This window comes from Tupaia chinensis, unplaced genomic scaffold, assembly GCF_000334495.1.
Source record: "Tupaia chinensis unplaced genomic scaffold, TupChi_1.0 Scaffold142846_1, whole genome shotgun sequence".
Lineage (NCBI taxonomy): Eukaryota > Metazoa > Chordata > Mammalia > Scandentia > Tupaiidae > Tupaia > Tupaia belangeri.
Window position 1 is genome coordinate 2,230,171 of NW_006202691.1, and position 14,228 is coordinate 2,244,398.

The 14,228-nt window shown below is 39.8% G+C and overlaps 1 protein-coding gene and 1 pseudogene across 1 annotated transcript in view; both read left to right on the plus strand.

Moving 5' to 3' along the window:
- Positions 1–14,228, plus strand: part of RPS6KC1 (ribosomal protein S6 kinase C1) — a 180,031-nt gene that overhangs the window by 113,636 nt on the left and 52,167 nt on the right. The window contains 2 exon segments of the mRNA XM_006172351.1: positions 8,373–8,420; positions 10,714–10,846. Of these exon segments, the coding sequence (XP_006172413.1) occupies positions 8,373–8,420; positions 10,714–10,846 (181 nt within the window).
- Positions 7,139–7,494, plus strand: LOC106733299 (V-type proton ATPase subunit G 1 pseudogene; annotated as a pseudogene).

Here is a 14,228-nt window from a genome sequence, read left to right on the forward strand (position 1 = left end):
AAGGCTGTGTTTGTCTAATGCCACTGTCTCTGTAGTTTTTCTTTTTTTTTTAATGGAGAGATTTTTTTTTATAAGAATGCTGAAGCTTTTTTTTTTTTAAACTTTATTATTATTATTATTTATTTTTCAGTTTGATTGGACGGAGTGAGAGGGGGAAAATGAGAAAGCAAGCCACCAGATCCAGTACTTGAACCGCAATTGGCCATGTGGGAGTCCAGTGCCTTTAACCACCATGCCACTTGCTGGCCCCGTAATGGAGAGATTTTTGATATAGGGTGCGTGCACTTGCTGTAAAGACAGAGAGAGATAGAGACAGAAAGTGAGAACTCACCCCCCAAGCTGCGATTCCTTCTCCTCCATTCTCCTCTATGGATCTTGAGCATGCACGCACACATACCTAGCATGAGTTTAGGCCGTGAGATCCGGGACTCAAACCATGGTCGAACCATGGAAGTCCAGTGTGCCATCTGCTAGTCCCAGCTTTTCTTAAACTTAAAACAAAAACTTTTATTAATTATCTGGAGTCCTATAGGTAGCTGACACCAATGTAGAGACAGACATTCCCTCAGATTACCTAGATAATCTTTCCTTTTAAAGGAATTGGAGCTAAAGTTATTTTCAGGCATTTCTTTATCTCCAGTGTCAGCATTTAAATTAAATACCTGAAAGGAAGGCCAGCCTGTGTGCAGCAATCAATCTGTGCAGAGGGAGCCAGGTCTTACACGGCCCACCACAGTTCAAATCTTGGCTCAGGAGGTTTAAAACACATGCCGGGTGCGTGGGCATGTGTGTGTGTCCAAAATCCTGATAGGATGGAGAAGTGGAGGGAAAAAAGGTTGCCGTGGGACCCACACCCCACTGGAGAGCACTTTCTCTTTTCCTGTTTCTTTCTTTCTTTCTCTTTGTCAGGTGAACAAATGTACCCTCTGGCAATATAAAAAGAATCAAGAATGGGGTAACAGGTAATCCCTACTGAAGAGAACTCTCCATGTTTGCTGTCCACGTATCATCTTTGTAATAGCATGTCTTTTTTCTTTTCTCCAAGTTTATTATTTTTTTTTAAAAAAACTTTATTATTATTATTTAAATTGCTGTAGGGCACATGAGCTTACTGGAGAGGAGAGAAAGAGAGAGAGAGAGCGAGCAAGCGAACGAGCTTCCAGGCCCAGGATGTAAACCATGGTCAGCCATGTGGGAGTCCAGCACCTCAACAACCATGCCATCTGCTGGCCCCCTCCAAGTTTATTCTTTTTAATATGCTTAAAAAACCAATCATTTGATGCTTTTGGTATACTTTCCTCCTCTGTCATTGCAAATATGGTGCCTAGTTAAATATAAGGCCTTCCTTATTCCAGTTCATGGAATAGGCCCAGACCTGTAACCACTTGGAGCTTTTCCTACTAGGTTATGAAAGAAGAGTGGGCAGGTTTCATGATAATGGTGGAAAGGAAGAACAGATGAGGCCAGTCCTTAAGGGATGTGTTGTCTGCTTCTTCTTCCCAGTTAGAAGCAGTCATCCTATATATTAATATGGGCAAAGATGGAGTAATCTCTTCTGTTAGACCATATGCTAATATAGTGCTGATAACTAAGTATGAAAAATGAAAGGGAAAAATACATTAATCGTATTCTTTCAATAAGATGTGCTCTCCAAGATAATTATTTCATGACAGTTTTAGTTTTAGTGCTTGTTTTATCACGAAGTAAAAGGTGGTTTTAGGAGCCTTTTATTGGAAAGGCAATTGTATCAAATTAGTACAAATTAGATTTTTGTCTTTATAAAGGTGAGCAAACCTGTGAGCAGTTTTTAAATTGATGTGTTCTGGTCTACAAATGAACAAATTCTGTTTGAGGGTTAAAGAAGCTATTATTTTGTCCTTTATGCTGACAACTTCATTACAGATTGGCCTACTGTTGGCATTAAAAAAATGTTTGGCTCCTTATGATCTTTGTGCATGCAACTATAATATTAATGCAGCACCATCGCACTGTTCATTAAGAAATGACTTTAAATGAGGTTGAAGCGTGTAAATCTGGAAAGATACAGATGTTAAATGCAGTCGTTTCTCTTTGTGTATAGCCGTATGGCTAATAATTTCCAAGTGGCTAAAGCTCTTGTTAGCAGGAGTGCTGGTGTGTTAAGAATGGCTCTATAAATAACTTTAAGAACTGAAGTTGAAGGTGCTTCTTTTAAAGACTATTGTTAACTAAACATTATTGCCAAACAGATGGAAAGCATTCACCAGCCTGATGTTTTTAGGTCTAATTATATTATCACCAGCCCTGTACGGCTCAGTTGAAGAGGTGTATCCAGAGGCCAATTTATAATCATTTAGCCAACACCTGTTTGGGAGAAATTGACAGTCAAAGGGCACATTTTAAAAAAATCACATATGTTCTTGTGTTGATTGCCTCAATGTGAATGTTGTCTAGTTGCAAACAAACTTGGTAGGAGAAGAAAGTAAATGTAAACAAAGCAGCATTTCCCAGCCATGTTGATCCATCTTAATTTGGCCTTTTTATCTGATCTGCTTCATGCTTCATGGTGAAGTGAGACCAGCAAGAGATATCACTCCTGATTTATGTAGATATTTTCTGCTCAGTCAATTACAAGCCTTTGGGTAGGAGAAGGTTCTTTCCTTTGACTGTGTAGCTTCCTTACCTTTTACCTAGGGAGATTTTTCTGTTTCATCTGTCAATAGAAGTTACTACTCCAACAGGATTGGCTTTCTGGTGTGCACTTCGAAGGCTAATAACTTGATATAAAACAAATAAGACTTAAGGAACACTCAATGTCTACACAGATTCAACAGATGTTCCTTGAGCCTTCCTTTGCAGAGACAGGACCACGATGCCTCCTTTTGTGTTCAGAATGTGTTAATTAGACTTTTGGGGTTCACATTTTGTGAATGTGTTTCCATGCCTTGGAGGCTCAAGATTTCTGGTGAATATATTGGGTCCTAGGAAAAGTCATGATGCATTTTTGCATAGAAAAACATAGAAAAATACACCATGACTTTTCTGAGGACCAGTAGCTTACAGGGTAATTAGGAGGAGACTAGGTCTATCCTATCTGAAAAATAATAAAAACCCAGACCTTTATTTGAACTGATTATCCTGCTCTTTCGTTTTGTTTTTCCTTCTTCTGACATATTTCACTATTGAACGAGGTGTATTTTCACCTCCATTTCCTTACCACTCATTACTAGTTCATGACGTCTAGCTTCTATCCTGAGCAGTTCACTGCATAATGCAGTATGGAAAGGTAGTGCTGACTTCCTAACTGCCTCACTTGGTGATCAGTTCGCAGTCCCCATTCTTCATGACTTTGGTGTTGGGAACAGATAATTATTCTCATCTTAAGTAGACTCTTTCTCTGACATCCGAACCATGATATTTTACTATTTTTTTAATGTACTTTTCTCACTACTTTTTAAAAATAATTATTTTATTTAACTTTATTTATTTTCCTACTTTAATTTGACTAGAGAGAGAGAGAAAGCTGCCAGGTCCAGGACTTGAACCATGGTTGGCCATGTGGGAGTCCAGTGCTGGCCCCTTCTCATTACTCTTTTGGTTGTTGTTGTTTCATCCACTCACAATATTCCCATTTTGTACTTTTCAAATTACAGACATAAATAGTATAGCTTAGCAGTTAAAGAGACAGAGTCCTTGGACAAGGGCTTGGGTTTAAATTCTGCCTCTACCACTTCTTAGCTTTGTGAGCATTGTGAGATTTTATATTTGTTTTCTCTTGTGCAAAATTGGCTAATAAAAGATACCTACCCCTTTGGATTGTTGAGAGCATTACATGATTTCATTCTTTAAAGTCCAGCCCAGTGCCTGGTATAAAGGAAGCATTTCAGGGGGGTACATTCTCATGTCTTCAGCCTTTATTTTTATGGGAAGAAAAATGGTCAAAGATACTTATTTTTGACTTTTATTTTAAAAGTTTATTTATTTCACAAGGGGCAGAGGAGAAAGAAAGAGCAAGAAGCCACCTTAACAGAGTCAGTCACATGTTGTGACACTCCTCCCTCCTCCTGCCACCCTGCCTCAGTCCTTTAGTTGGCCAGAACCATGGACACACACACATGCACTCAATGTACAGGTCAGCCCAGGAATTGAACCCTGATTCTCCACATGGCTTCCAGCACTGCAGTGTGGTGCTTCCAGTGTACCACTGTGGCTGGCCATCCTGACTCATTTTCTAAGTTCTACTCTCATAATTGCCATTTACCTTCTAAATCTTTAGACTTGAATTTCCTAGCCATATGATTATTGAACATTTACTATATGAGAACAATGTATTGTGTTGGGGTGTCAGAAAAGTTATGACACATTTTTGCATAGAAAAACATAGAAAAAATATGTCATGACTTTTCTGATAACTGAATATAATAGAAGAAATCCAGTTTGTATTTTGCTAGTTTTCTATTGCTGTCACAATTTTAGCTGCCTAATACAACCAAATTTACTGTCTGGAAGTTCTGCAGGTCAGAAGTCTGACACGAGTCTCACTGGTGTAAAATCATGGTGCTGATCTGGCTACCTACATTCCTTACTGGAGCCTCTGGAGAAGAATCCTCTCCCAAGCCTCATTGGGTTTGTTGGCTGAATCCTCTTCTTCGCGGTTGTAGGACTAAGCGCTGTGTTTCCTTGCTAGCTGTCAGCCAGAGGCTAGTCTTTGCTTTTGAAAGTTTCTTGTGTTCCTCCCTACGCTTTCTCTGAGTTCCTAGAGGTCTGTCTCCAGCTCCTGTATTTCTGTATCTCAGAGCCAGCCACTGTGTGTCCCTCCCCTGCTTTGAATCACTCTGATTTTCTGTTTTGTAATATCACTCTTGTGCTTTCCATTTCTTCTCGCAGTAGGCACTTCTCCTTTTAAAGGGTCATGTGATTTGGTGGAGCCCACTCAGATGATCCAGGGTAGTCTCTCTGTTTTAAGGTCTGGACCTTAATTACACCTGTAGAGTTCTTTTTGCCAGGAACATGACATATTCACAGATTTGGAGATTAGAATATGAACATCTTTGGGAGCCATTATCCTGCCTGTGACATATCCAGGAAGAGCCTGAAGTCTGGTCAGGAGGTAGTGGAAAAATAAAACCAGCCTGAAGGGTTAGAGATGCTTTTATGTCGTTTTCTATGCAAAAATGTATCATGACTTTTCCAACAACCCAACATATTAGAAGTTAGTACTGTATAAAATGGAAGAACACAGGAAGATAGCAGTCAGTGTTCCTGAGAGATAGGGTAACATTTGTACTGCATATGGCAAGATGAGTACTTATTGGGTAAGTAGTTGGGAGAATATTACAGGGAGAAGAAGCAATACTGGTGATGACTATAACAACTGGCCACTTTTCTATGGTTATCTCACTGAAATCCTCACAAATGGTAAATGCTATTATTACCTACCATTATAGCTTCTACATATGAAGCTCTGATGTCCTCCTATGTAGAATAGGAATGGGAAAATGATTTCATTGGGTTGTTGAGAGATTAACATTGGGGGCCAGCAGGTGGTGTGGTAGTTAAGGTGCCGGACTCCCACGTGGATGACCTTGATTCAAGTCTTGGACCTGATGGGTTGCTTTCTTACTTTCCTCCTCTCTCTCTGTCTCTGGTGAATTAAAAAATAACAATAGTAACAATAAATAAAATAAATTAACATTGATTTCACATGGCTGAAACATAGCTCAGAATAAACATTTAAAGCATGGTATTAATAGGTGGAAGAGAGTAGCCGGTGGATAAGAGAACTGCTTGAGGTAGAGTTGAGTTGACTTAGCCACTGGTTTTGAAGGTAGGAGACAGTGTTCAGAGCAACTTCGGGAGCTGTTTGGTTTGGAAGCTTTCATGGAGGTTGCTGTTGTTCAGTATTGTAGGAGGAGGACCAAGGGTTTTGTTTGTTTGTTTTTGGCAAGGGCGGGGCTTTGAGAAGACTAAGGGTTGAATGAGTTCAGGGGGTACTTGTGGAAATATTCTATTGAAATTAAATGATAATCTAAGTACTGTTGCTTAAACACTCAGAAGAGAGATCAAAGATGAATTTGTCACTGTTTCCTAAAATTTATCATGTCTAAATGAAATTTACCCATCTTCTGAAACTGGTTTATCATCTTCCCTTTTTTCATCATTCTTTCATTTTCCAAAACTTAACGTTTTTTTAAAAAAGTCCTGACTCCTAGCTCTCCATATTCAGTGAGGGGCTGGTGATGTTTGACAGCCAGCTCTCTGGAGGGGAAGAAAAAAGCCTCATTCACAGTGTTCACTGATTACTGTGGTGTAAATATTCCCATCATGGCCAGTTTTAGGATGTGGTTTCAGCTTAATTTGCGCTACAGTGGCAGAGCTGAAGAGCTGCAGCAAAGACCACATGAGTCTGCAAGGTCTAAGACAAATACTTTTGGGCCCTTTGTTTGCTTGCCCTCTTTTGCCATAGTATCTCCAAAATAACAAACTTTTCATGTGGTTTAATAGCTCCCTCACTAGTTTACTCCTTCTATCAGGGTAGAAGTGAGGTGAGTAGTTCAAGAGAGCATTGTAGAAGGTTGTGAGGACCTTGAGGTCATTTTATGAACGTTAGAAATTGAGAGGAATGACGTGATCTAGCTTATGTTTTAAAAAGAAAACTCGGGGGGTTGAGAATAGACCATAGGGCAGCGAACAGGGAGATGGTTGGGGGAAGGCCACTGTTGTAGCTAGCTGAGGGTTAGTCTTTGTCTGGATCTGGGTAGCAGCTGTGGAAGTGGTCAGGTGAGCTCAGATTGTGGATCCATTTTGAAAACAGAGCTGACAGGATTTGCTGATGGGAAAAAGAGATGTTGAGGACAAGTCTAGCATAGAGAAACAGCAGTAAAATGATTCCTTAGGCCAGTACCTGAATTAGTAGTTGCTTTATGAAAGGTTTTAGGAAGAAAATTCAGTGACTTTTATTTAACTGCTTTCTCTCAATCAGTTTTTCCATGAAGAAAAATTCTTTATCTAAAATAGTATTTACTTTTAAGAACTGCATTTAAAATAAATCCAGGGTCGCTGTGTGTAGGCGCAGGTCATGGGCCGCATGTCAGCCGGCCCAAGGGGCCCTCTCTAGCTAGGTAAGGCCGCTCACCAGGGCCTTGGAGTCTGTGCTGCCATGGCTAGCCAGTTGCAGGGGATTCAGCAGTTGCTGCAGGTGAGAAGCGGGCTCCCGAGAAGGTATCCAAGACCTGCAAGTGAAAGAACTGGAGGCTGAAGCAGGCCAAAGAAGCAGTTCAGGCTGAAACTGAACAGTACCATCTGCAGAGGGAGAAAGAATTCAAGACCAAGGAAGCTGTGGCTCTGGGATCCCACGGTAGTTGCAGCACTGAAGTGGAGACGGAGACCCAGGAGAAGATGGCCATCCTCCAGAACTACTTCCTGCAGAACAGGGACGAAGTCTTGGATAACCTCTCGGCCTTTGTCTGCGACATCTGGCCAGAAATCCATGAAAACTACCGCATAAATGGATAGGAGAAGAAGGAAGTGCCTGTCCCATGGATTGGCATCTTAGATGCCCTCATGGAATATGAAGCATTATGGAGCTCCACTTATATTCTAGGGAAAGTCATTAAATTATTTCTGTACTTTATATAGCAGGTCCTTTCAGTTTTTACAGAGTAGCAAATCTAGCTTCTTTGTATAGATTTAGAACTTACTGAAAGAATTCATCTTTTACCTCATATTTCTTAGAAATTTAATGGGTATATGTTGTTTTCCTATGCCTGTAGCTCAAGCAACACATATCTCAATGTTAACTTTTTATGTTTTAGATCTAGTAGAGAAGGAATGTCTTTGAAGAAAGAAAGGGATTAAATATATGTGTATATATATATATTTCCCCAAGTGCTTTCTTAAAGGTCAGAGGGCTTTATTTATGAAAAAGTAGTGAGTAGTTACTTGTAACCTGTGTGAAGCAGCAGCCAGCCTTAAAGTAGTATTTTCTGGCTAAAGGATAGAATAGTGAGTACTAGTGTTATTGTTTGGGCTGCCTTTAGTTTCTTTTAATCAAAATAGTAGATGATAGAATTCACGAACTTGTTATGTGTTATTACTTGGTATACTGATATCATTTAAAAGTAAAAGACTCTTTGTCATAAAAAAAATCCAGGAAACCTATTCATTCTAAAATATGGTATTTTTAGAAAAAAAAACAATAATAAATCCCATTTTGGGTGAGACTTTTGATGCTGTGATTTGGTGATTGAAAAAAATCTCTTCAGAAATTAACAATTTGGGGGAGTCAGTTTTCAACCTCTGCCCCTCAAAATCCTTCAAGTTTAATTTGCACAAGTTAAGAGCTAATGTTTCATTGTATTTTGAGTAAAGTATTATGTATGTCTTTTATGTAGGTTTTACTTGTATTGGACACAAGGACAGAGCAGACATTCATCTTAAAAGTAAGTAGAATTTGCATGTTTAATGAATTAAAAATTTTACTTTTAAGTCATGCTTTTGAAAGGAAAGATATTTGATATTTTATTTCTTGAATGATTGAATGTTCTTTTTATGTTTTATACTTTTTAAAATTTTTGCCATAGAGCATATGTGCTCAGAGAGAGACAGATAGAAGGAATGTGAGAAATTACTCCCTAGGAGGGATGGTCACACCTTGATCCCATATCCTCCATTCTCTTCTTGGGATTTTGGACATGTACGCACACATTCCTAGTGTGTTCTACAAGCTGCCGGGTCTGGGACTTGAACCATGGAGTCTGCCATGTGGGATCAAGCGCCTTAATCACTACACTACCTGCTAGCCCTGTTTCCCCCCACCTCGCCGCCCCAGATTTTTGCCATAGGGTGAGTGTGCTTGTTGGAAAGAGAGACAGAGAGAGGGAAAGTGAAAAATAACGCCACCCCCTGGGTGGGGTATGGCCACGACACAGTCCCTTCTCTTTCATTCTCCTTTTGTGATTTTGGTCATGCATACACAAGCACCTAGTGTGATTTTCTTTTTCTTTCTTTCTTTTTTTTTTTTTGAGAGAGAATTTTGCTTTAGGGTGCATGTGCTCGCCAGAAAGACAGAGAGAAACAGAGACAGAAAGTGAGAAGTCACCCTCCAGGGTAGATGGCCATGCTGCAATCCCTTCTCCTCCATTCTCCTCTCAGGATCTTGGGCATGCATTGCACACGTGCCCGACGTGAGTTTAAGCCACTGGGTCTAAGACTCAAACTGCAGTCAACTACATGGGAGTCCAGTGACATAGCCATTACGCCAACTGCTGTTCCCCGCCCCCCCGTGTGATTTTCAAACCACTGGATATGGGACTTTAACTGAACAGTCACTCGTGTGGGATGCAGTGTCTTAAACACCATGCCCCAGATCCTGAATGTTCTATTGTGTTTGTAGTGATTTGTATTTATTTTTCTTTCTGTTCTTCCATCACATTTAATAAATACTTTGTAGCATTTATTTAAAAAGAGATTTATGTTATAGAGTATGGAGGAAATAATTTGGTTAAGTTGAATAATTTGTTTGCTGTTTAAATGTGTGAGTGTAGTTTAAATGCATTTCAAATACACTTTGTACAATTTGTGAGGATGACATACAGTCTCGTCTTTCATTATGACTATGGTTCTTTTTCTTTAAAGAGAGATTTTTGCTATAGGGTGTGCACTCACTGGAGAGACATAAAGTGAGACACCCCCCCGCCCCCGGGTGGTGGCCATGCTGCAATCCCTTATTCTCCATTCTCCTGTTGGAATTTTGGCGTGAGTTTTAAGCCACCGGGTCTGGGACTCTAACTACAGTCGACTACGTGGGAGTCTAGCACCCTAATCATTATGGCATTTTCTGTTCCCATGACTATAGTTCTTAAGAGCTGAAGTTTTACCTTAAATTATTTTCCTTGTGTTTGAAAAGGGTATGATCTATACCCTGATCCTCTTTTTTTATCTAAATTCAATTTTGATTCTATAGATAATTGGGTTTATAACTAAATGAATAAAGAGAGAACAAAATTTCACTTTTTCAGTTTTGTAATTGTATTTGGAGTGGATTGTGATGTACATGTTCTAAAAAATCCTAACTTTGAATATTTCTGTAGCATCCAGAAGGTGAATTGATTAATTTTCTATTTCTTTTCCTCACACTTTTTCTTTTTGCTGATAAGGCATGACAGTAGGTCACATTGACACATACCGAAACACATTTCTTCTTATGAATATACTTAATCGCTGACCTTTCCCCAGTTTTTAAAACTAAGGTATAACACCAGAAAACACACAGACCTTGTTCCTTCGGAGAAGACTTCATAGTTTTTGCACTGTTTTGAAATAGAATTTAAAAATTGCCTGTTTAATCTAGGAGTACCTTCATGTGTCAGGCATTTGAATTGATTTCACAATGTCCACCGCTGTAAAGATATACATAAGTAAAATAAAACTTAAGAAAAGGTCATAGGGAAATAACTGTGTGTCATCCTGATGACTTAGTTTGAGAGCATCTCTAATAAAAACACTGACCCACGTAATTGATTTTAATGGCAGCTTTGTGGCATCTTCCGTTCTCTGGATTCACGCCAGATGCCATCAGCAGAGCCTCCAGGGACTGAGGGGCATAGAGCAGCAGATGAGTGGTTTCTCTGAAGCCCAGAGTAACTGGGATAGATTAGTTTGGTTGATAAACACAGAGCACAGCAGGCTCCAAAGGCAACTGAGGGTACAACTGACCTTTTTGTTCTCTGTCAGGGTCTAAGGAAAAGCAGTGAATACAGCAGGAACAGAAAGACCATCATCCCCCGCTGCGTGCCCAACATGGTGTGTCTGCACAAGTACATCATCTCTGAGGAGTCGGTGTTCCTTGTGCTGCAGCACGCAGAAGGTTGGTTTGCAGTTTAGATTGTTTACGGAGTGAAGGCTGTCACCCACTCAGCTCTTTTTATTTCTGTCATGTCCTTCTTTCTTCCATCATCACATGAGCAAATGAAATACACGAAACACATGCAAGATACTGTTTCCTATGGCTCTCTGCTCCTCCTCCCTCCTTTGAGCTGTGAGGGAAAGCGAAAACCCAGGTGAACAGCAGATCGCGTTTGCACTGTAGACCAGTCTCAGATAAACTTAGCTGCTTACTTTCTCACAGAATTTATCTCATGCAACGAGAGCTTCAATGTAAACGTGTGTGCTAAGTGGGCTAGGTTTTATTTTAGAGATTTTATTTTGTTCTCTTATTCTCTGCCAAAGATGCATTTATGTTAGATGACTAAAAGGAAAAGCATCCCCCGAAGAATTAATTAATTACCGCCTTTCTTCCCCCCTTTCTTTTTTAGAAGGCAAGGGTGTTTACTTAACATCTGACATTACCTAGTTATTCTGATCTGGGTTTTTATGAACGCAGCCATTGGCATCACATATGGGTACAAAGCAGAGGCACGCTGCTCTGCCTTCAAACTATTCATGAAATCCCAGCTCTTCGTAGAGAGAACAGGTGGCAAAAAATATTATGTTTTGATTTGTTTTTGCCCTTTCACATCTAAATTTAAATAAATAGCCTTTTATTTAGAATGACAGAGTACTGCATATAAATATACCTTCACTAATAAATATTGCCTTTTGACTTTTAAGAGGTGCTCTTAAAATAGTAAGAAAATTCTTACTTTCCATATTTCATGGAGGCATTATCATCTCTGTATAACCAAGAATAAAAACTATTGTGCTTTACTAATAGACATAACATTTGATTTTAATACAGTTTTCCAGGAAAAAGAGTCATTGCTTTCTGGCATGAGGTCTCTTATGATAACTAATGCAAGATTTTTGATGGGGGCAATAAACTATTAATATTGTTTATTATGAAGTACAGCACCAGATAACTACAGATGGAGGGAAGACCTCCATATGCAGTATTTAATAGGAAATTCAGAAGGGGCTCCATGGTCTCTCAGGTATTAAGAGAGTTAATTGCGTGTGTGAATTGGATAACTAATTCACCTTTGTTCAGACATTATAGACAGCTTTTATCTGAGGATACCAGTGCATTACAGACATTATTGAATTAGAGGTCATGTCATCTGATAGCGAAATACAGCCACCTCTGGTGTGGAACAAAATAACTTGCGTAGTAATAATCCATAATAATTTAGAACAAGGTCAGTAGGATGAATGTAATTATAGTCAATATTCTATTACCCAGTGTGGATTATTCATGTTGGAGATTATTTTCAATCCTAGTTTACCTCTGTTATTTGTAGCTGTATCTTCTTGTCTTTCTTCTTTCTTCTTCAAATCTTATCTCAATTTTTTTTGTTTTCTTTTTGCCTTCCTTTATCTCTTTATTTTTTTTTAAAGGTTTTTGCTGTAGGGTGAGTGTGCTTACCTAAGAGACAGAGAGAGACAATGAGAGGAAAAGTGAGAAATCACCTCCCAAAGGGATGGCCACGTTGCAGTCCCTTCTCCTCTGTTCTCCTCCTCCTGGGATTTTGGGCATGCATACACATGTGCCTGGCATGAGTTCCAAGCTGCTGGATCTGGGTTTGAACTATAGTCGGTCACATGGGAGTCCAGTGCCTTAACTATTACCCTACTTGCTGCCCCCCACTTATAAAATTCTTAACAGTGATATTTCAACTGATTTTGTTTTTATGTTATAGAAAATTTTACAATGTCTTAAAAAGACATTGGGAACCAGCAGTTAGCATAATGGTTATGTTGCTGGACTCCCACGTAGTCGACCGCGGTTCGCGTCCCGGACCCGGTGGCTTAAAACTCACGCCGGGCGCGTGTGCGTGTGTGCCCAAGATCCCGAGAGGAGAATGGAGGAGAAGGGATTGCGGCGTGACCATCCCCCCTGGGGGGGGATTTCTCGCTTTCTGTCTCTATGTCTCTCTCTGTCTGTCTGGCGAGCGCACGCGCCCTATAGCGAAAATCTCTCAAAAAAAAAAAAGACAGATATATGATTCAACTTTTCTACTATTTAGGCCATTTTTTTTTTTTTTTTACCAAGTCTCTCTTCCTTTATTTTTGACCAAACCAGACTTCGAATGATCCCATGACTTGGAATTTTTCCTAGATTATTTAAACCTGAGGGGAGGAGCTCTTTTGACTGTTCACTTCAGGTGTCTATTTTTTAGTTTTAAGAAAGTTTTATAATATGAAGATAGTAAATTACAGTGTAATATATAGGAACTCCGGATTCATTTACTATTTAACAAATCTATTGAGAAGGTAGTTTGCATTTTGTTTAATTTACTTTTTACTTAAATTTGTTTCTTCATTGCTAGAGGGAACATACCAGACACACAGAGAGAAAGAACCCCCTCCCCCGCCATGAGGCATGGTCATGCTTTAATCTTTGTTCCTCTATTTCTTTATCCTGTCAGGATTTTGAACACATACATGCTTGGCATGTTTTTCAAGCCCCCAGAACCTTGTGGGATCTGGCTTCTGATACACTATGCTCAACGACTGTGTTACAGAACTAGCTCTTAAAAAAATTATTTTTAATGACATAGGGTACATGCACATCCATGAGAAAGCACCCCCCGTGATGCCCAGTCATGCTGCAATCCTTTTGCCTTCCATTCTACATCGTGCCAGGGTCCTGGGCCCGCGCGTGTGCTTGACACACATACTCAACTTGTTTTCAGGTCACCATAGCTGGGACTTGACATGTGGAATACAGCTCTCCCTGTGCAGTGCTTAACTTCTGTGCTAAGGGGCCAGTCCATTTTGCTCTGTTTTAGATGAACAAAAGACGGGAGAAGAGCCGCCTTTTTCAAATTTAAATTCTTATAGGAATCAAACAGAAAAACTGACAGCAAGAAGATACTGGATAATAATAAGGTGCATACTATCTTTTTTTTGACTGTAGGGCGCTTGTGCTCTTTGGAGCGATGCAGAGAGATGACAGAAAGTGGGAAATTGCTCCCTGGAGGGATGGCCACGCTGTATATAGTCCCTTCTCCTCTCGGGATTTTGGGCATGCATGCACATACACCGGGAGTGAGTTTCAAGCCTCTGGGTCCGGAATTTGAACCACAGTCAGCCATGTGGGAGTCCAGTGATGTAACCATTACATTGTCTGCTGTCCCAGAGTGGATATTATCTTTAACACAGAGAGGTCTAATAGAGAACAATTTAGGGACTATTCTAGATTAGGTAGGCAAAGGAGCCCTATTGGAGAAGATGACATGTAAGTGGAATTCTGGCTTTTTTTTTTTTTTTTTTGGGGGGTTTTTTTTTTTTTTTTTTTTTTGGTGTGGTGT